At 36.6% G+C, this 20,953-nt stretch overlaps 4 protein-coding genes across 7 annotated transcripts in view; 3 read left to right on the top strand and 1 right to left on the bottom strand.

The window, feature by feature from the left end:
* The first annotated feature begins 1,340 nt into the window (after positions 1-1,340).
* On the top strand, positions 1,341-3,125 carry LOC138873955 (uncharacterized). Its single transcript, XM_070152448.1, has one exon. The coding sequence runs from the start codon at positions 1,341-1,343 to the stop codon at positions 3,123-3,125; it is 1,785 nt and encodes a 594-aa protein (XP_070008549.1).
* Positions 3,126-4,673: 1,548 nt separating this feature from the next.
* LOC138873954 (uncharacterized) lies at positions 4,674-5,222 on the top strand. Its single transcript, XM_070152446.1, has 2 exons — positions 4,674-5,064; positions 5,185-5,222. The coding sequence occupies exons 1-2, from the start codon at positions 4,674-4,676 to the stop codon at positions 5,220-5,222; spliced, it is 429 nt and encodes a 142-aa protein (XP_070008547.1).
* A 4,984-nt stretch (positions 5,223-10,206) lies between these two features.
* LOC104246777 (transcription factor MYB3R-3-like) lies at positions 10,207-17,162 on the top strand. 2 transcript variants are annotated; one of them, XM_009802656.2, is made up of 9 exons: positions 10,207-10,349; positions 10,843-11,005; positions 11,778-11,829; positions 12,148-12,205; positions 12,877-12,971; positions 13,083-13,186; positions 13,555-13,683; positions 14,870-15,854; positions 16,922-17,162. In XM_009802656.2, the coding sequence occupies exons 2-9, from the start codon at positions 10,860-10,862 to the stop codon at positions 16,937-16,939; spliced, it is 1,587 nt and encodes a 528-aa protein (XP_009800958.1). In that variant the 5' UTR covers positions 10,207-10,349; positions 10,843-10,859; the 3' UTR covers positions 16,940-17,162. The 2 variants fall into 2 exon arrangements, with proteins under 2 accessions (XP_009800958.1, XP_009800959.1); XM_009802657.2 differs by lacking the exon at positions 16,922-17,162 and adding an exon at positions 16,715-16,817 and having other exon boundaries at positions 10,215-10,349.
* A 1,304-nt stretch (positions 17,163-18,466) lies between these two features.
* LOC104246779 (E3 ubiquitin-protein ligase PRT6-like) overlaps positions 18,467-20,953 on the bottom strand; it is a 45,212-nt gene continuing 42,725 nt past the window's right edge. Inside the window, exons 17-20 of one of the 3 annotated variants that reach the window (XM_009802661.2) lie at positions 20,807-20,904; positions 20,578-20,713; positions 18,863-18,913; positions 18,467-18,766 (exon numbers count right to left, since the gene is read on the bottom strand). In XM_009802661.2, coding sequence (XP_009800963.1) covers positions 20,830-20,904 — 75 coding nt within the window. In that variant the 3' untranslated portion in view covers positions 18,467-18,766; positions 18,863-18,913; positions 20,578-20,713; positions 20,807-20,829. Of the gene's footprint in view, positions 18,914-20,577; positions 20,714-20,806; positions 20,905-20,953 lie in introns of all 3 variants that reach the window. The other 2 variants (XM_009802659.2, XM_009802660.2) reach the window with 2 other exon arrangements.

The following is a 20,953-nucleotide window of genomic DNA, read 5'->3' as shown; positions in this document are numbered from 1 at the left end:
TAACACATAAGTCAACATCCGGTTGACTTTTTCAACTTAAGCTTCCTCAAAAGAGACTAAGTGTCTCAAACCTCACCAAATCCTTTCCGAACCCGAGCCAACCAACCCGATCACATATAGAACCGATAGACAAAGACAAAGAAGCAAAAATGGGGGAAACAAAGTGGTAATTCATGAGACGACTGGTCGGATCGTCACACTTTATTGGGGTGTTGTGCACCATACTTATATATCGAGAAGGCTATATGGACATTATAAGAAAACTTCACTCTTTCTTCTTATTCTATAATCGTGCAATAGAACTAAGAAATATTTCCTAACTCGTGCGCTATATTAATTGGCAGAAGATGGTGAACACGTGTGGTGGTAATATGAAACGAGAAACTGCTCATATACCTGATGCGGCTTCGGGAGGGGTACTCGCTAGACCTAGGGTCCGACCTTGGAAGGCTGCAAGAGCACAGACTGTGCCAGTTCCAATAGATCCAAGGATGGTCCAAGAGCTCGAGGAAGAAGTTGATGAGGCACCTGTTCCACCTCCAGAACCAAATCACTTGGAAAAGACCCTCACTGATATTAAAAAGGCTATGAATACTTTTGCTAACCTCATGGCTATGCAGAACCAATAGAACCTTCAAGTGGGTATTCAGGCACTCCAACAAGGAGGGATGAAAGCACCAACGGTTGAGGACATCGCACATTTGGCCATGAAATTTGTAAGACTTGAGCCGCTAGTTTTCACTAGTACAAATCCTACTGCAGACCCTCAGGACTTCTTAGAGGAAGTTGAGAAAGCTACTACTTTGCTGGGAGTTAAAGACTATCGAGTGGTTCGATTGGCAGCCTACCAGTTGAAAGACATTGCTGACCTTTAGTTCAAAGGGGTAGATAAAAGTCGACCGGAGGATGCACCTCCAAAAATTTGGGCAGAATTTAAGAAGATCTTCATTAAGAAGTGGTTACCACCAGGAGTGAGAGTCGCCCTTGCGATATTGTTTGAGACCTTATAGTAGGATACCATGACCGTCCTTGAGTATAACATCAAATTCGAGAAGTTATCCCGTTATGCTCCCCACCTCATCCCCACCGAGGATGAAAATATTGATCGCTTTGCTCGTGGCTTGATTTTGGGCATCAGAAAAGATACGGCTAGTGGGATAAGGAACACTACTTTTACTGACTTTGTAGATCTAGCAATGGATCTCGAGAGGATTCATTAGGAGGAGAGGGCCAACAGGGAGCAGAACAAAAAGGCTCGAATTTTTGGCACTTTCAGTGCAGTGCCTAGTTCGGGCAAGGGGCAAAACAATAGAGGATCATTTGGACCACCGCAGTCTAGGATGCAGACAACTTTCAGTAGCCCTCTAGTGACATACAGTTTAGTTCAAGGAGGCCAGTCTAGGTCCATTCAGAGTGAGCACCGTACTGCACAACAGGGTCAAAGTAGTATGGGTTCTCATCAACATCAGCCTAGTGTTACCAAGGGACCCCGTGGTCCGTGTTATGGATGCGGGTTGACGGATCACATCCGAAAGTTTTGCCCTAATGGGAAACAGGGTTCGAGAGCTCACCCGACACCTTCTATGGATACTACTTCAGCTGCACCACCCCCACCTAAGGGTAATGGGGCCCACAACGGACGCAATGCAGGAAAGGTGCCACAGACAACTGCTACTTCTCAGGAAACTCATCCTCTTTTCTATGTTATGCCTACTCGCCCTACTGTAGAGGCTTCAGATGCTGTCACCACAGGTATACTTAGAGTGTGTGCTCTAGATGTTTATGCTTTTATGGATCCTGGATCTACTTTTTCCTATGTTAGTCTGTACGTTGCTTTAGATTTTGGCATAGAGCCAGAACAACTATTTGAACCATTTTCTGTGTCGACTCCCGTGGGAGATCCTGTTATTGCCTCCCGCATTTATAGGGGTTGTGTGATCATAATCCATGATCGAGAGACTATTATAGACCTCATTGAACTAGAAATGGTTGACTTTGATGTGATTATGGGGATGGATTGGTTATACAAGTGTTACACCCTTCTTGATTGTCATGCTAAAGTGGTCAAGTTTGAGTTTCCTAATGAGCCAGTTCGTGAGTGGAAAAGCAATATTGCTGAGCATCGAAGTAAATTTATTTCATACCTTAAGGCGAAGAAGATGATCACGAAGGGATGTCTCTATTATTTAGTCAGAGTCATTGACACAACTACGGAGGTAACAAGCATTCAGTCTGTGCCAGTTGTTAAAGAGTTTCTTGATGAGCTTCCGGGTATCCCACCAGATCGAATCATCGACTTTGGGATAGATGTGGTGCCAGATACTCAGCCGATATCTATTCCCCCATACCGAATGGCTCCAGTCGAATTAAGAGAATTGAAGGAGCAATTGAAAGATTTACTAGATAAAGGGTTTATTAGACCTAGTGTATCACCTTGGGGTGCGCCAGTGCTATTTGTGAAAAAGAAAGATGGTTCTTTGAGGATGTGTATTGACTACAGGCAACTTAACAAAGTGACCATCAAGAATAGGTACCCATTACCTCGGATAGACAACTTGTTTGACCAGTTGCAAGGAGAAAAGTTTTTTTCAAAGATTGATTTAAGGTCGGGGTATCATCAGTTGAAGATTCGAGATAAGGATATTCCCAAAACGGCCTTTTGGACCCGCTACGGACATTATGAATTTTGGGTGATGTCATTTGGACTAACAAATGCACCCGCGACCTTTATGGATCTAATTAATCGGGGTTTTAAACCAGTTCTTGATAGATTCGTGATTGTTTTCATTGATGACATATTAGTCTATTCGCGAAGTCAAGAGGAGCATGCCAATCATTTGAGAATAGTGTTGCAGACGCTTTTGGAGAATGAGTTATATGCCAAATTCTCTAAGTGTGAATTTTGGCTTGAATCTGTGGCATTCTTGGGTCATGTAGTATCTCGTGAAGGTATTAAGGTTGATCCTCAAAAGATTGAAGCGGTTAAGAGTTGGCCTCGACTAACTACACCAATGGAGATCCGCAGTTTCTTGGGATTAGCGGGTTATGATCGACAGTTTGTTGAAGGATTTTCTACTCTTGCATCTCCATTAACCAAGTTGACGCAGAAAGTAGCGAAGTTTTAGTGGTCGAATGCTTGTGAGAGAAGTTTTCAAAAGTTGAAGGCTACATTGACTATGGCGCCAATGTTGACATTGCCAACAGGTTTGGGTGACTTTATGGTTTACTATGATGCCTCTAGAGTTGGGTTAGGTTGTGTCTTGATGCAGAAAGGTAAGGTTATCTCTTATGCTTCTAGACAGTTGAAGATCCATGAGAAGAACTATCCAACCCATGACTTGGAACTTGCCGCGGTTTTTTTTGCTTTGAAAATCTGGTGGCATTACTTGTACGGTGAGCATTGTGAAGTATACACCGACCATAAAAGCTTGCAATATATATTCAAGTAGAGGGAATTAAACTTGAGGCAAAGGAGATGGTTAGAATTATTGAAGGATTATGATTTAAGCATTCATTACCATTCGGGAAAGGCGAATATGGTAGCCGACGTGCTAAGCCGAAAGTCAGGAGGTACCTTAGAACATTTACCAATAAGTAAAGAGCTTGCCGCTTGTGCCATAGCACGTTCCTCTCTTATTGAGCGTGTCAAGGCTAAGCAATTTGAAGATCCAAATTTGGTCAATATTCGAAATAGTGTAAAATCTAAAGAAATCCTTGCATTTTCTCTTGATGAGGATGGGATGTTGAAGATGAACGGTCGCTTATGCGTGCTAGATGTTGATGGGCTTCGTAATGAAATTATGGATGAGGCACACAGTTCGAGATATTCTATACATCCAGGGTCCACAAAAATGTACAAAGACTTGTGGGAGATCTATTGGTGGAATCGGATGAAGGAAAACATTTCGGACTTTGTGGCTAGATGTTTAAATTGCCAGCAAGTAAAGGCTGAGCATCAAAGAACTGGTGGGTTGGCTCAGAATATTGAGATTCGACTTTGGAAGTGGGAGATGATTAATATGGACTTTATTGTGGGGTTGCCTCGCACTCGCTTGAAGCATGACTCTATTTGGGTGATTGTAGACCAACTTACAAAGTCGGCGCATTTCTTATGAGTAAAGATGACTGACACAGCACCACATTATGCTAAGTTGTACTTGAAAGAAATTGTCCGACTTCACGGGATTCCAACTTCCATTATATCTGATAGAGGGGCCCAATTTACTGCTCATTTTTTGCAGTCCTTTCAAGAAGGATTGGGTACAAGTGTCAATTTGAGTACCGCTTTTCATCCACAGACTGACGGACAAGCTGAAAGAACTATTCAGACACTTGAGGATATGTTGCGGGCTTGTGTCCTTGATTTTGGTGGGAACTGGGATGAACACTTACCTCTGATCGAATTTGCCTATAATAATAGCTATCATGCTAGTATCTAGATAGCTTTGTATGAAGCTTTGTACGGACGACGTTATAGATCACATATTGGATGGTTTGAGCCGACAGAAGTAGGACTACTTGGTCCCGATCTTGTATATGATGCCTTAGAGAAGGTGGCTTTGATTCAATAACGGCTTAAGACTACACAAAGTCGGCAAAAAAGCTATATAGATGTACATCGACGTAAGTTGGAGTTCAAGGAGGGTGATCAAGTATTCTTGAAAGTATCACCAATGAAGGGCGTTATGAGATTTGGAAAGAAGGGAAAGCTAAGTCCTAGATTCATTGGCCCATATCATATCTTGAAAAAGATTGGGGAAGTAGCTTATAAGCTGGAGTTACCTGCATCGATGACTTTGGTTCATCCTGTTTTTCATGTATCGATGCTACGAGGGTATGTGCATGATCATGCTCACATCGTCTCACCAGAAAGAGTAGAAATAAATGACGGCTTAACTTATGACAAAGAACCTGTTGAGATTCTTGATAGGAAAGTATGTAGGTTGAGGACTAAAGACATAGCTTCAGTTAAAGTGTTATGGCGTAATCATGACATTGAGGAGGCTACTTGGGAGGCCGAGGAAGATATGAAAATTCGATATCTACACTTATTTGCAACTTCAGGTATGACCTTTTTTTTTTGAAATTTTGAGTTTAGAGTTTATTATAATTTACTTCCATGGGGCAAGTGATTGATTGATTTATCTATTGCACATGGTTGTTAGACTTGTCTTATGTTGATAGATTTAATTATTGTGATATTGGGAGAGGCTAAGTACTGATGTCCGGAGATATATGAAATCGCGGATACATTCATTAAGGTAGTTGTGTTGAGTTGAGCCATGTAAGGCCTTTTATATTGTATTCTTATAACTCGTTGTGAGGTTGGAATTGTGGGATAAGCCTATTAACGAAGGAAACTCTGCTGAAATTTTTTTTAAAAAAATTTAGAGAGTTAGTCAAATTTCAAAGCCTTAAAGAGTTAAGGAGTAAGCAAAAGGCTCGGAGATTACGTTTTTAGACTTTAACACGACAAGAAATTTACATTCGAGGACGAATGTTTCTAAGTGGGGGAGAATGTAAAGCCCCATAAATTCTTTTAGTTAACTCCTACTAATTTTGAGCTCGAGAATGCAATGTAATTAAATCTGAGCTACATGATTATTCGAGTGGAACAAAGTTATTAGAATTCTTAGGGACAATATCGATAGTTAATCATTGAATTAGTGGATGTTACAATGTCATCAAATGCATTTGGAGCATTTCAAGTTTCTATTCATAAGTGCTGAAATTTTGAGAATTCAATGGTATGTAACCAACTTGAAGAGTTGGAATTTAATAAGGAAAACAAGGATTTAAAATCCTAGTCTTCAGATGGCAACGAGAAAGGATTTAGAAAACTAGGAAAAGTGGTTGGCCAACAAAGAGACAAGTGGGGGACAATGGAATTAATTAAATAACAAGGATAAGGAAATAATATAAGTAATTATAAAAGACAAAAGCAAGTGGAAAATAGAATGATTAAAGTTGAAGATCAAAATATTGCTTCTGTGATTGAATAAATTAGAACCGAGTGAAGGCATGCAACTCAGCACCCGAAATTTAGAATCCACAGCTGAAGTTTTTGTAGGCATTTTGTAAAGGGGGAGATTATATTATATTTGACTTGGTCTTGGGGATTAGATAGAAGGAGCAGCTATTTTCCATTAATACATCTTTAAGGTAAGAATTAAATACCTTTCTTTGATAAATTTGATTCATTTATTACATCTCTTAACTCTTCAACATCGTGGGATTCATAGATTTTTGAAGATAATCTCAAGGACATTTCAAGAAACCCAAATCTTGAAACTTTTAGAGTTTGACAAAGAGGTAATTTCTTCACTCCAATCTTATGTACCATACTCCACGGGCGTAGTAGAGTATATTTATGAAGTTATATTTGTATTTAAACATCTATTCATAAAACCCTAGAAGCTAGTCTTGAAATTGAAAAGTTGGTTGGTAAGAATGATGAATAGTGATGGGTGTTGTTTGAACGATGTTATTTTGAGTTTATAGTGGAATGACTAGATTCCATAACAAGTTTAATGAATAAGTTGGAGTTAAAATTCAAGGATTGTCATTCAAATAATCAAATGAGGATTTTTGTTAAACTTACAAGATTAAATTTAAGTGTTAGACATTTAGTTGGTTTAGTAGGTATCGTTGTGATTCGTTCTTGAATTATGTGAGTTCGTATATGTAGATCGTGACTCATTGACGTTATTGGAACATTTGTGATAAGGTTGGAAGCATTTTGAGGTACGTTGAAACTTACTACCCTCAGAACTTTTCTCCAAACTCATATCGAAACACGATTAAACTGAGTTTCAAAATGTGAGTCCTAGCTTGTGGGGACGAGTGAGTTGGGATTTATTTTATCTTAATTGAAGAAAAAAAACTAAATAAATAAGGAATAGAACTTGTAGTATTTTGAAATGAAAATACATGAGTTGCAAAATATCTTGGATATAGCTATTCTCAAATAGTTGATTTGGCTATAAATATCATCATTGATAAATGTAAAGGTTTTGGGAGTTACTTAAATTCACCGAGATTGACCTTGGACATTTTTCCTCATTAGGTCATGAAACTACATGTGCCGGTGTAGGCGTAGAACCTACTTTACGATTGGGGACTACAACAGAGTACTTCCCATTAGGGGTACTATTGTGCTACTTTATTAGCATGGTTGAGTCGATTTGTGCGGCACAACGATGAGACGACCTGAGCAAGTAGGGTATATGATACTTGCCGCTATGTACATAACCTAGTTGACCTTCTTTCGTGTCGGTGATGGTATAGTGATCCTGGTAAATGAAAAATCTAACATGATTTTGCAAAGATCAATGATAAAGGAAGACTTTGAAATATGTTTTACCATATTATTTTATTGTACTTTTAAATTGTTAATTGATATGAATACTTCTTTCTTGATATCAATTATTATTGCATATCTTATGTCTTCTTAAATATCGTCCTATTTTCTTTTTGGGAAATGATTCATGATTCGTACTAGGCATGTGGAGCTTAGGCCTTTCGGCCACATTTGCATTTTCTATTTTCAGGGACTGGACATGAGTAACTTGGACCGCATGGATAGGGTAGCTCTACATTTTCCGTTGACGTTATTTGGTGAGACTCCACGCTTGTATTTGTGGAGGACTTTATTATATTAATATCCTTTTAAGCCACCGGGTTATGCCTTGACTGACTATTCCAGTTCGTGTCATAGAGATTTCATAGACAACAATAGTATTCATTTTGGGTTGTAATCCTATGGTTACTTGCATGGCGTGCATGAACGAAATTTTCTTTTATCTTTATGAAGCTTTGCCTTCAAAGGAAAATATTTACTTAAAGACATTATTCATGTTTTGCGTATATCTTAAAATGATTCAAACTGAAGAGCCTTTCGCATCCTCCTATTAAGAATATAGATGTGTATTAATCTATAGGATGGTTCACTCGGGTCGGATAGAATACCGGGTGCCGGTCACATAGTTTTAGGGCGTGACATTCACAGGTTTAAAATGCGTCATTAGTGTTTGCCCCGCTCAAGAAGACAAAAAGAGACAGTATATCAATACCATCATTAGAACCATAGGAAATGCATTTACTAAATATATTTATGAAAAAAGAGGTAAAAAGTTTGGCTTTACCAGCTATAATTTATGTTTAGCCTTGTGAAGAAATATTGAATGGTTGTGTCATATGTTATAGTAATAGCTACGAAATTGTTTATTAATAAATACTTCCAAATTGCTTTTTATTATGTATATATACTATTCGAGTTGGCAATGGTAAATGCAGATGTTGCTTACATTATAAAACTGCTTTTGCTCCCAGGGAAAAATTTACCCGCATGAGTATTTATACCAAATTGCATCAATTTACTATAGTTAAGTGATTTAATGAGGTGAAGATATTTATTTCCTCCGGTCAAGGGCAGCCCGACGAATTTTGTGATCTAAAGCCAAATTTTATGAGGGACCTTAACTTTTTAATTTTTTATTTATTTATTTGAAGTTTATTTTTTTTTAGCTTTTCTTAGATACAAAGTTATTAATGAATTTTTTTTAATCAGTAACTCCTAATAAGTATTTCTCAACTCACAATATAGCTAATCCATTTAACCTTTTATGTGACATTATTGTTCTTAGGTACGATTTTACCAATGTTAATTTTGAAAACTTCTTTCCGATGAAGCAACGGTAACATGAGTTATTAACATTATTCCATAAGAAATTTAGGCATTTGAAAAATCATTAAATCTTTTTATTTGATTAAATGTATCAATTAAACTGTTATCTTCTAATTGTACTATTTTCTTTAATACTTTTAATTTGGAAAATAAATTTAAACCATCAATATTTAATTGATAATTATGTTTTAAGGAACATGCAAGATTAAGGCAATATTCTTTAAAATTTTCAACATCTAGTGATCTTAGTTTTACTGCCAAATAGAAAAACAAAATTATTTTCATATGCTTTGAATTGTTCAAATCTATTTTGAAGTGAAAAAATAGCATTGTCTACTATGTATAAAAGTAATCAACTCTAAAGGACTCTTCAAAAGATTTTGAGATTTTATTATCAACATTCGCATCAAATTGTTACTTCCTATATATCACACGTTTCTTACGAAATTAGGGTTCGATATTCATTTCAAGTGCAATTTCCTTGGTAGAAATCATAGCAGTTGCAAATCCTTCTTCTCTATATTTGTTAAAAGAAACTTTACAGAATTTTTTTTTAAAATTATACATAATCTATTAGATGCTTACAAAAAATGGGGTCTCCACAAATATGGGGCCTAAAGCGGTTGTTTTACTTGTTTTATGGAAGGGCCGCCCCTGCCTCCAGTTCACTTAATTAATTTTTTGGTAGTTTTTGCATATATTAAGAAATCTACCTTTTAATATTAATTAATAATAAATTGACCGTATTAACCTTTATTGACTCTTTAATTTATTTATTGAAATATAACAAATACTTCAAGACTCTTTACTCCAAGGAAAACTCTGAAAAAAAAGTTAATTTCTTTTTGATATTTAAAAAAATTAAATATTGAGAATTACAAAAAAAAGGCCAAGAAATCTATTAAAATGGACCGGAGGAGTATTAATCAACTTTGATGAGGTAAAAGAAATTTATGTGCAAACACGTGTCATACATCTATTGATTTGGTATAAACACTCGATAAGTATATCTTGTTAAATCTCAATTTCTAATCTTTCCCATAAATACAATAACAAAAAATTCAGTGTAATCACAAGTGAAGTATGTGGAAGATAATATGTGCAGAAGCTGTTTCCGATAGACCCTCGACGATCTTTTCCGTAAATAATTTCCCTAAGTCCTATTAATCTATTAAATAACAGCCGTCACAATCATCCATCAATGAGACTGATCAACGGTTAAGAATTATCCATCACATACCAATTAAATCTGCACCGTCAATTCCCAATCTAACGGTCTAAAATTACCCGGGAATGGTAAACACCAAAGAACAAGTTCAACATTTATTAATCCCTCGAAGTGTGCCGTTTGATGTTCAAACTTTTGTCTCCTAACGTACCCATAAAACCGTTAACGCTGTTAGTCCACCTCATCAGTCCCTGCTTTCCCAAAGCTAAAAAACTTAACGTCTAACTAACGGCACCGTCAATAACCCCCCTTCATATATATTCGTTATGTACAAATAGTTTCTTTTAATATTATGAAAAGATTTACTTTTCTTTTTTGTGTTTCAACGGGCAAGATTTTTTTTTCTCAATTTCTCTCACTAATAACTCTTAGATTTTTTTCATTTTTTTGGGTTTCAAACGGTTTGCGTTTTAACTGAATTCCCGTCACTTAGAGGTTTGTTTACTGTTAGATTCTTGAAATTTCTTGTTAAAGTTTCGATTTTTATTCATTATTGACTGATTTTTAATCAATTCAGCTTTTATTTCATATTATTCTACTTGATTTTGGCTGATTTGAATTGGGTTTTGGTTATTTTTACTGTTGGATTCATGAAATTTGAAAATTTCTGTTTTTATTTATTATTGACTGTTTTCAAATCAATTTAAGGTTTTATTTCATCTTATTCAACTAGATTTTGGTTAATTTCAGATGGTTATAAAGTTTTGGTTTTTGTTTATTGAAATTTGATATAAAGATGGGTTTGTGGGATCTGGGCTTGTTTAAATTCCTAGTAATTGTGTTATAAATTTACTATATGGTTCATAATTAGGATTTTAAAGTTATACTTAGTTGGGGTTTTTGTTATCTTTGAATAGCTTTGAAGGTTTTTTTTATCAGTATGATGATTTTTCAATTGATTATGGTATTGAATTGGTCATTTATGAAGGTTATGGTAAGAGGAAAATGGCTGAATTGAAAGTAGAGGACTGTTGTACTGAGAATAAGCAATCAGCTGCTGCTTCTAACTCTTCAGTTTCTGAAAATAGTGCCAGTGTTACTTTAAGGTCACCGACAGTATCTAGCCCGACTCCTACATCACCAACTCATAGGTACTGTTGTTTTGACCTTGTTAAATATGTTTAGCTGGTTGATGACTAGAATTGCATATTGTAAAGTTGGTTCTTGATTTTGATTTTGATGTTCATATCTAATTTTAACAAACTTCATGATTATTTCTTTTAGTGTTGCGACTGAAAGTTTGGGATCTTCCAAAACGGTACCTATGTGCATTATGTTGTATAATAGTTAATTATCGTTTTCACGTTTTGGTTTAGATCATTTGTGGATAAGATTAGAACTAACTACGTCAACGTGAGCTTGCAAAGCATAGCCGGTTCTAAGTGTGGATAAAGGAGGAGGATTGTGGTAGAATGACAATCAGTAATCAGTGTATAATAGTTAAACTGTGATGAGTCCTTTGAATACTGAAGTTGAATATAGTAGAGCGGATGCGATGCGAGTGTTTGTATAGCCGAACCCCAATGAATTTGTAACGGTGTCATAGTTGATTGTTGTGAATAAGACTCAAACTGAGTGGAATACATTTTGGAGACATAAGAAAGTGACTGAACTGGAGAACATCATGGCCATATTAAGAAGAAGAGTTTTTACTGAAAATGTCCTGGTCAACAATATCTGTAGCTAAGTCTTTTCTTCCTTCTACTATTTCTTGCATCCCAACAAAAAAGCAAACTGACAATCACCTGAAGCGAATTACTCAATGATAGGATTCTATGATATTATGTATATTGTGCTAATTTTAGAGTTCGGAATGGATATTGAAAATTATTACTTTGTGCTTGTTTTGTGTGAATTTTGCAGGAGAACCTCTGGTCCAATTAGGCGAGCAAAGGGTGGTTGGACTCCTGAGGAGGTGAATAGAATTCCTTATATTTCCAGCAAATAATCTCTTCTGCAAGATAAATAGCTTAAAATATCCACTGTCAAGTTTTCGACAGTGGATACTACTGGTTGTTCTGGTAAAATGTAGAACACTGGAAAAGTTTGTTTTTGGTGTAATATGTTGGGCATGTTGAATTCTGATGCTTCTGTAACCCTCATGTATTATTGTTATTGTACACCAGTTTGAATTTCTTTATAATTGCTTCTTTTCTTTTAAATGGCAAGTTCAGCTTCTAGTTTTGCTTCTTGGAATTATGTCTTGATTAGATAAATATCTCCCCTGCCACAGGATGATACTTTGAAAAGGGCTGTCGCAGTTTTCAGAGGGAAATGTTGGAAAAAAATAGGTATTATTTCTTAGCTAGTCTCTTTGTTAGTTAGCAATTATGAATTAAACAATCTTGTGGCAACTTGTTTCACCTTGACCTGGGCAGATGTTTCAAAAACTGATAGGTGTCCAATGTGGAAATATTGCTATATGACATATATGATGGTCACATTCACTGTATTTGATCATTGCTGTGGTCTTATCATGAATATATTACCATTTACACTTTGCTGAATGTCTGTTGGGTGCTGTAATGCTCTTAGTGCATCTTTAATGACAAGCCAAGTCAATGTATTCATGTATGTTATTACTCATATATTCTGTTTTGTTTAGGTATAGGCATTTGTGCTGCAATTTGGATATCATTAGTCATCCTCTTCGTGCTTTTCTTTTCAAGCGAGGTTTTAGCCTTAATGTGGAATTTTGAATTTGGAGATAACAAAGGCTGGCAAATATCGAAATTCTTCAAAATAGATTTTCAGAACTTAGTTTTACTAGTTGGTATTAGGAAATTATAGCCTTGTTCCATCAAAGGGTACTTTAACTTTGATGAACTTTGAAGTCTTAATTTTTTTGACAAATATTTAAGACAGTCTACGTGGCTATCATCTTATGTATCATTTCCTGTTATTGGATTCATGTGGTAACATAGAAATGTGACTTTTGGTCAAAATATTGATTCACGTGCAGCTGAGTTCTTCCCAGATAGATCTGAAGTGCAATGCCTGCATCGATGGCAGAAGGTTCTCAATCCGGATCTTGTCAAAGGACCATGGACTCGGGAGGTTTGTTTGCTTTCCTACTTTAGTTGCCTTCTGCACTGGTAATCTTAATTGTGCTTCGACTATCTGGATGATTTCTGATGATTTTCAACTTTTACTGGTGTTTGCTGACAGGAGGATGATAAGATCATTGAACTGGTTGCCAAGTATGGGCCTATGAAATGGTCTGTCATAGCTAAATCATTGCCTGGTCGAATAGGAAAGCAATGTCGTGAGAGGTAGGATTCCATAGATTCCTGTATCAAATGAAGGTTGATCTCTGTTGTCTTATGACCAACTTTGTCTTCGGCCGCTGATCTATTACCAAATTAGTAAGAGTTGCTCTACTGATTTAGTACCAATTTTCCTTCTGTTAGCTGTAATTGCTATAGCTTCAGTAGTGCGTGTCTACCCATTCTGCAACCCTATACAAGTACCTGGTTTTTTCGTGAACTATTCTCTGGAAAGTCACAGTGAATTCTTCGTTTTCCTGTTCATTTTTAGGCACTAGTCCCATCTTCATTTGTCTTAAAGTTTGTCAAATGATAGAGTCCTACTATTTGTTTGATTGTGTTTAGTTAATGATTATTGCTTTAAATTTGATCAGGTGGCACAATCATTTGAATCCCAATATAAAAAAAGATGCTTGGACACTGGAGGAGGAACGAGCACTCATAGATGCTCATCGGATCCATGGTAACAAGTGGGCTGAAATTGCTAAGGTCCTGCCCGGAAGGTAATGAATTCAGCATAAAGATCAAATCTCTGTTGGTAGGTTCACAATAGTAGTAATCTAAAGGGAAAAATTAATAGTTTTTTCGTTCAGTAGAATAAAGAGAAAAGAGATCTGAATGGCTTCTTTATTTAAGCATTTCTATTAAAAATTACTGCTTCAATCCCGTTCTTTGAATATGATTTTCTCAAATATGTCTTAAATATTTTTGGCCTCTAAAAATTATAGTTTATAGTGCTTTTATGTAGTTTATAGTATGTATTTTCAAAGATCAAAGAATTGACATGCGCAATCACCCCAAGATTAGATGGTTTGGCTCTTGTGCACTGAAACCAGTCATTCTTTTGGGACTAGAGGGAACACAAAGAGTTCCTGAAGATTATAGGAGCAACTGCTCATCAGTTATTCTTCCTTTTTGCTCTAAAAATCCCAAGTAATTTTGATAGATAGGACACAATGGAGGAAAAAGATCCATATCGGTGATATCTACTAGTTGGGAGTAGGTTTTAAACTTGATAGAGAACTTCCAATACTATTATTATTATTACTACTATCAGCAGTTGAGCTTAAATAGAGAAGTGAGTATCTATAACCGACCCCAACTTCTTTGAGACTGAGGCGTTAGACAGCGGCAAATGCATTTAACGTCCAGTGTGACTCAGGGCCATAGTCTATACTCTTAAGTGTGGTACTATTGCAAATCCATAGTTATGAGTTTATAAAGCACATTGTCACCTTTCGTTATTTTTCCTGCTATATTTTTACCCAAGATATGTTTACCTATAATAATAGTACTGAAACAATTAATAAAAGAGATACTTACTAGTGAGTATTTACATGCATATTTATTGATTTTGGATGTCATATTGACAGAAAACATATCATTCAAAACCATAAATCATTTGAATTATTTGGACATTTGGCTAGTGTTATCCATTGATAGCCTTCTATATGGGCTGTCTATGCTCAACGAGTAGACAAATATCATCCGCCTTGAGTTTGGCTTTTACAATGGCTAGCTATTGAAGTTAAAGCAAGACTTTTCTGCCAATCAACCTTTATAACAATATTATGTGTGTCCTCTATCATATTCTATAAAGGAATTTGCAAGAGTGTCGAATCAATTCATAGTACCCTATGTTTCTTGTTAACTGCAATTCTTGCTCATTCCGGGCCTAATTTTATACAGGACTGATAATGCAATCAAGAATCACTGGAATAGCTCTTTGAGGAAGAAATTAGACTTTTATTTAGCTACTGGAAACCTTCCACCTGCTACTAGGGATGGCCTGCAAAATGGTTGTAAGGACACTACTGAAACAGCTAAAGCTGAAGAGTCACTTGTAGCTTCATCAGGAACTGCAGATATGTGTAAAATAGTAAATGGATGGCAGGTCACAGAAATCAGTGCTTCAAATGGTGGTCCTCAAACTGAGTCCACTGATTCTGAAGTCGTCAGGTTGGAAGCTCAATCACCAGAAATAGATGCTATTCGACACATCAAACCAATTACAGAATCAGAAACCTTGTATGAAGGACGGAGAATAAATAGTGTTGTAGATCGACTAAAAGTTGTTGAAGCACCATTTCATTGTGAAATCCCTACATGTGGTACATTATACTATGAACCACCAACATCAGAAAGTTGTATTTCGCTGGATTCAGATCTTCTCAATATACGCTGGGCACAATGTGAATCTGATGCAAGTCCAAGCCCGTCACCAAATGGTTTCTTCACTCCACCTAGTACAAAGGGTAGTAGCCTATATGCACAAACCCCTGAATCCGTACTGAAAATTGCTGCTAGAAGCTTCCCGAATACGCCTTCCATATTAAGGAAGAGAAAGACTCAAGCTAAACTTTCCACACCAACTAATAAAATGGGGAAGTCAGACGGAGATTTCTGCAAGGACAAACCTACTGATGCGTGTGAAGAGATCCTTCCAAGGAATTCTTCCAATGGTATTGGGCTATACAACAGTCAAGCATTTAATGCCTCTCCTCCCTATCGATTAAGGTCTAAACGAACATCTATCTTCAAGTCTGTGGAGAAGCAGCTTGAATTTGCACTCAACAACGAGAAGCATGATACAAGTAATGGAATCAGTGAGTCGACTGTTAATGATATATCACATGCAGCCAAAGATTTTTCACAGTCAGCTAAGAAGGATACAGTAAGTTCCATCTTTTCCTTTTTCTTGTCATTCATTTTTGTCCTCTTGTTTTTGGATGAGTTGGGAGTTGGGTGGCTGGGGTGGAGCAACTAATTGCAATGGTAGCTATCCCTCTTTCTCCTTACACTAGGTTGTGTAGAATATCATGCCCTTTCCAAATGAAGAATTTTTTCCTCTTAACATTTTAGTGTCTTGAACTGACTTAAAAGTTAAGAATCTGTCTTCTGATACAGTTGATTGGATAAAACTTTGGATGTCAATACGCATGTCAAGTTTTTGAGAATAGGCAGGCATGTTACTAGCTACTAACCCGGTCCTTATAAAAAAAAATAGCCACAAATGCAGCATGTTGCCTTTCAAAGCTTGACGTTCTGAGGTGGTATTGATGCCAATTTCTTCATTGTCTAACTTAGAAAGGAATGGTATTGGAACAATTTATGGATGGGGATGTTGACAATGTAGGTAAAAAGGGCAAGGGTTCGATATCAAATTTTATGGCAATACGCAAAGCAGTTCCAAATAAATAAGGAATAGACAACCAGATAGACTACATTGAAACCAATCTGGATTGACGGAGATGTTGTGAGCAAAACATGGGGAAAAGGGGCAAAAACAGAAATTCTTGAAGTGCATCTCTTTAACACAAAACATCTTCTTATGTATCTAAAAGCATTTTATTTCCGATAGTATAATAGTTCACTTGACAACATGTTTAGTTAATTATCATGTAGTAGCCCTTTTTGGAGATGCTATACTAAACAAGAAGGGTCTAATTCCATTTCGGTAAATATAGTCAAGCGTAGATATGTCACTACAGTAAGTGAATGATATGTCACTTCTGGCACTTTCTTTACATGCAGTGGACATGCCCATAATTTTGTTTTAAGGACGTCACATCCAGATCCTCTATGCTGCTTCAGCTACTGGCATTACTAACAGAGTTTTCTGATATGTGACTGCCACATCTTCAGACAAACGGCATCTTACCTGTGTATTGCAAAATATGATTTACTCATGGATGGCCTTTTTCACAATTGGGTCTTTTATTTTTATTTTTGGTTGATTAGGATAAGAAGGTGGAATAAGTGCTGAACACATGCAATGTCTAACAGTGGCTGCTATAGGAAATGAAAGTTCAGAAGCAATCAGTAATGTCAGAAGAATTTTCGACACTTCTGGAAACGACACAAGACTCTATCTGCCATATAGAGTTTTGTTAGGTGTACAAAGATCTCTTCTCCTGCATCACAATTATGTGCAGGTTATTGACTATTGGTTATTCGTAGATGGTACAGGCGATTTCCATTATAGGTTGAAAGATTGTTAAAACTGCAATTGATTTGTATAGAACTGCTTTAAGTAGGTCTTCGGAATAGTTTCACATTGAAAATAGTTGCTTAATAAGAGCAGTTGTCTAGGGTATATCATAGTTCATACCATTCAGAAAGTAAGATTACCAACTTTTCTCGACTCATTTGATTCCTTCTCCTAATTTTCCCCCCTAAATATGGTGTATTTAGATAATCCTCAGTTTTAGTTCTTCGGATCTGTAGATTCTGAGATAGTTTATCATGTAGTAGGCTTTAAATGCCTTATCGCTGCTAGTTAACTCATACTGCAGTCTGCAGCCAGAAGTAACTCTTTTTACCCTCTTTTCTTGTGAAAATTTAAACGTTTATTGAACAGGAAAACTTTAAATGAAAGACCTCATCCAGCTTTTCCTGATGAGTGATGACACCTTTTCTTTTTCTTTTTTTTTTTTTTTTTTTTGTGAATAACCTGATTAAACTTAGAGATATATGTTGCATCCTGGAACAGAAGATCCTATAAAAATGGGAAATGCCATGCGTTCAGTTTAAACTATTGATTTACGTAATAAGAATTAACCAACTAGATTTACGACGAAATCTAGAAATCAATTACTGATCCAATTTAAGTATCTCTACAGGATGATTGATTTCAATAGCTCCTAATATAGAAATATTGGCTGTAGAGATATATTAATATGAAAACAAAATTATTTCAAGCACCAATAAAATCAAAAGCGTCCCTTCTTTTCAAAGAGAGGAAGAAGGGTTATTTACATTTCATTTGATGGTCACAAAAATTAAAACTTAAGTTGTCTCCTACATTACCCCATAAAATGTAAAAGTATCGATGTAATTTCATAGTCATTCAATCTGAATGTCATAGTTTTCTATAGAGGAGCCATATTTTTTTTTTCAAATCGCTAAAGGTATAATTTATTGATGAAACAACAAGATTGTGCTGAATATGTACAACAGGAACCATATTTTTCTTTTTTGACAATCGATAAATCCCCTAAGACGGTAGTGCACAATTAGAAACTCGATGGATAATAAGCTGCACATCTACCTCCATTCAAATACCAGGCTAGGCTTTATTAGGAGCAGAGTTACTGGAGCCATATTTTTGTGCTTTCTGAAAACCTATTATTTTGAGTACAAAAAAATCCCGGATTCCCTCATGTATCCAATGGTTTTGTTAATAGATCAATGAGGCACGAAAGGGTTTGTTATTTTCCAAACATCTGTGCCAACAAGGTATATAAATTTAGGAGCACAAGCTAGCTTAACAAAAAAAGAGGAAGGCAATTTGAATATTATCGCTTGATTATAGCATATTGCTGTTTAGGTCTCTATATATACACAATTCATAGTTGATGACACTTCAATCATCATTGACATGAGAACAAAGGAAGCCAAAGGGCAAGGCTAGATTGTTGCACATATATAAAAATCCATATGGCTAGACATTAAGATACACTTGAAGGAGAGCTAGGTGACAACCCGCTACTAATGCTTGCATTAGGATAAGTTGTCTGCATAACATCCCTTGGGGTGCGGTCCTTCCCCGGATCCTGCATAACATCCCTTGCTTTGTGCACTGGGCTACCCTTGTTGAAAGAAAGCAAAGCAGTTATCATATTACATCTGAAGCTCCAAATTTATTCACAATTTCTGTACAGCTAGGTGCTGACAACCCACCGTTCCATCTCCACCACCGAGTCATTTTCATGGAATGCAGGCATCCTATTCCTGCGGGCAAACCGTAATCGTTAAAATAGCACGGTCTAGCCAGTTTTCGGTTTGGTCATTCAAAAATAGCCAGCATTTGCTAAGTCATTGACTATTTTGCTGCAACAGAGACCGGTCCAGCATATACTGGAGTTCGGTGCACCTGTGTATGAACTTCCAGCATATTATGCTGAACCGGTATACTTTGCTGGATCCAATATAATATACGGGAGACTGGAGCACCGGTGCTCCAAACTCCAGTATATTATGCTGGACCGGTATATTATACTGGAATTCCAGTATATTAGACTGGAGTATTTTTCCGGATTTTGAACAGTATTTTCGTTCAGATTTATCTTTACATGAAAAGTGGCTAAATTTCGATTACTTTTAAAACTGTGGTTATTTTTGAATGACCACTTGTAAATCTGGCTATTTTTGAATTTCTCCCTGTCACATGAAATTTTAACTAATTAACATAAAGTAAAAAATGCACAATAAATCAGCATCGCAAGACTCACACGAGGAAGTATTTGTCACGAAGAAAAGGAACATAAAATAGAACAACAGGAGTGGTCTGCAGTCAACTAGAATAATCAATAAAACCCCAAAGGAAAAAAGAGAGGGTGATGCAACCTTGCGCAAACCATAGCGAGGGCTTAAACAAGCTTACTCTAAGCAATGCCATGAGAAGCTATACAGGAGGGAAATTCGGCAGAGAAGCTTATCTTTATTCTCGTAAAGCATCTCAATTTAAGTCCTATACCTCTTACATTGCAACAACTATGCCTTAGTCCCAAATAAGTTGGGGTTGGCTATATGAATCCTCACTACTTCATTTAATAAGCTCAACTAATGCCATCATCATGCCAAATAAAATAAAAGGGCAAAAATAAGTTTATATATGTATGGTCCATACATTGCTCATATTAATATGTTGTAAACAGACCTCGAATAAAAATTTAAATGTAAGAATGCATTGATATATTAGTAGGCCTGTAATTGCACCCCAGGCTTACAGGTCCCACCTATAGGAGTGCCAACTTGGGAAATGTCGTGCATTCTGATGCCATTGCACAGTAAAAGATGCCAAATACTCATAATTCGGATACGTTGTCTCTTTTGGTCTTTTTGAGCCGAGGGTCTTTCGGAAACAATCTCTCTACCTCCTCCGAGGTAGGGGTAAGGTCTGCGTACACTCTACCCTACCCTCCCCAGACCCCATTTGTGGAATTTTACTGGGGGTTGTTGTACACAGTAAAAGATGCCAAATACTCATTTGCTAGGAAGTTACAACAAGGTGGTCTGAGACCTTTCAAGCGTTTTAGCGTCTTTTGATTAAGTACAATTAATCAATCCTAGTTTAGCAGAAAGCTCCAACAATAATCCTATCCTACCCAAGTAATCTAACGCAACTTATAGCTACAATTTTATTGATACCTTGAGGCTCCACCTGTCACTATATTGATGTAGCATATTTCAGGAACTAAATAGGTCAGATTTTCAAAATATTTGAATTACTACAAGTGGATGTTAAAAGATTCTGATGACGAAATAATCACAAGAACACTGTCTGATAAGCCTCGCTGATGAAACAAGCAAATGAAATTGCTTTTGTTCATAATGCAGAATAGACAAAGCGAAAATATGCCGGGGGGGGGGGGGGGGTGTGTTTACAGACTAACCTCAATAATATGTACATAGAAAGCACAAGACCGCACTAATAGCGGACTTCCTGCATCATTATCATAACTATGAACCAGGGGACAACAAAACAATTGTTATCATCTTTAACGTATTCGAGTCGGACATAACCTGCAACTGTCAAGAGAGCCAATGAAAAACAAGACCGCAGGTGATTGTAGAAAAAACGATAAGCAGAATACAACAACTATTATTGAACTTTCATCAAACCTTCACCATCATAAAATGCCAAGCTAAAGCATGAAAAGCGCGCCAATAGTTGTCTGACGAAGCATCTTTGAACTTCGATCTAATCCATGAGAAGCCACCTAGAGTTTGGAATGAGAAAACAATCAGCAAGCAAGTACAACCTTAGAA

The sequence above is a fragment of the Nicotiana sylvestris genome, chromosome 7 (genome assembly GCF_000393655.2).
Source record: "Nicotiana sylvestris chromosome 7, ASM39365v2, whole genome shotgun sequence".
In the NCBI taxonomy this organism is placed as follows: Eukaryota; Viridiplantae; Streptophyta; class Magnoliopsida; order Solanales; family Solanaceae; genus Nicotiana; species Nicotiana sylvestris.
The sequence above is the reverse complement of the archived record's forward strand: the minus strand, read 5'-3'. Positions and strand labels throughout refer to the sequence as shown.

Bases quoted from the DNA above. Each gene is read 5' to 3' on its own strand.
- LOC138873955 (XM_070152448.1), top strand. From the start codon at position 1,341: ATGCAGACAACTTTCAGTAGCCCTCTAGTGACATACAGTTTAGTTCAA.
- LOC104246777 (XM_009802656.2), top strand. From the start codon at position 10,860: ATGGCTGAATTGAAAGTAGAGGACTGTTGTACTGAGAATAAGCAATCA. The intron at 11,830-12,147 runs GTGAATAGAATT...CCCCTGCCACAG, and splicing joins GTGGTTGGACTCCTGAGGAG to GATGATACTTTGAAAAGGGC. The intron at 13,684-14,869 runs GTAATGAATTCA...AATTTTATACAG, and splicing joins GCTAAGGTCCTGCCCGGAAG to GACTGATAATGCAATCAAGA.
- LOC138873954 (XM_070152446.1), top strand. From the start codon at position 4,674: ATGAAGGGCGTTATGAGATTTGGAAAGAAGGGAAAGCTAAGTCCTAGA. The intron at 5,065-5,184 runs GTATGACCTTTT...TTATGTTGATAG, and splicing joins ACACTTATTTGCAACTTCAG to ATTTAATTATTGTGATATTG.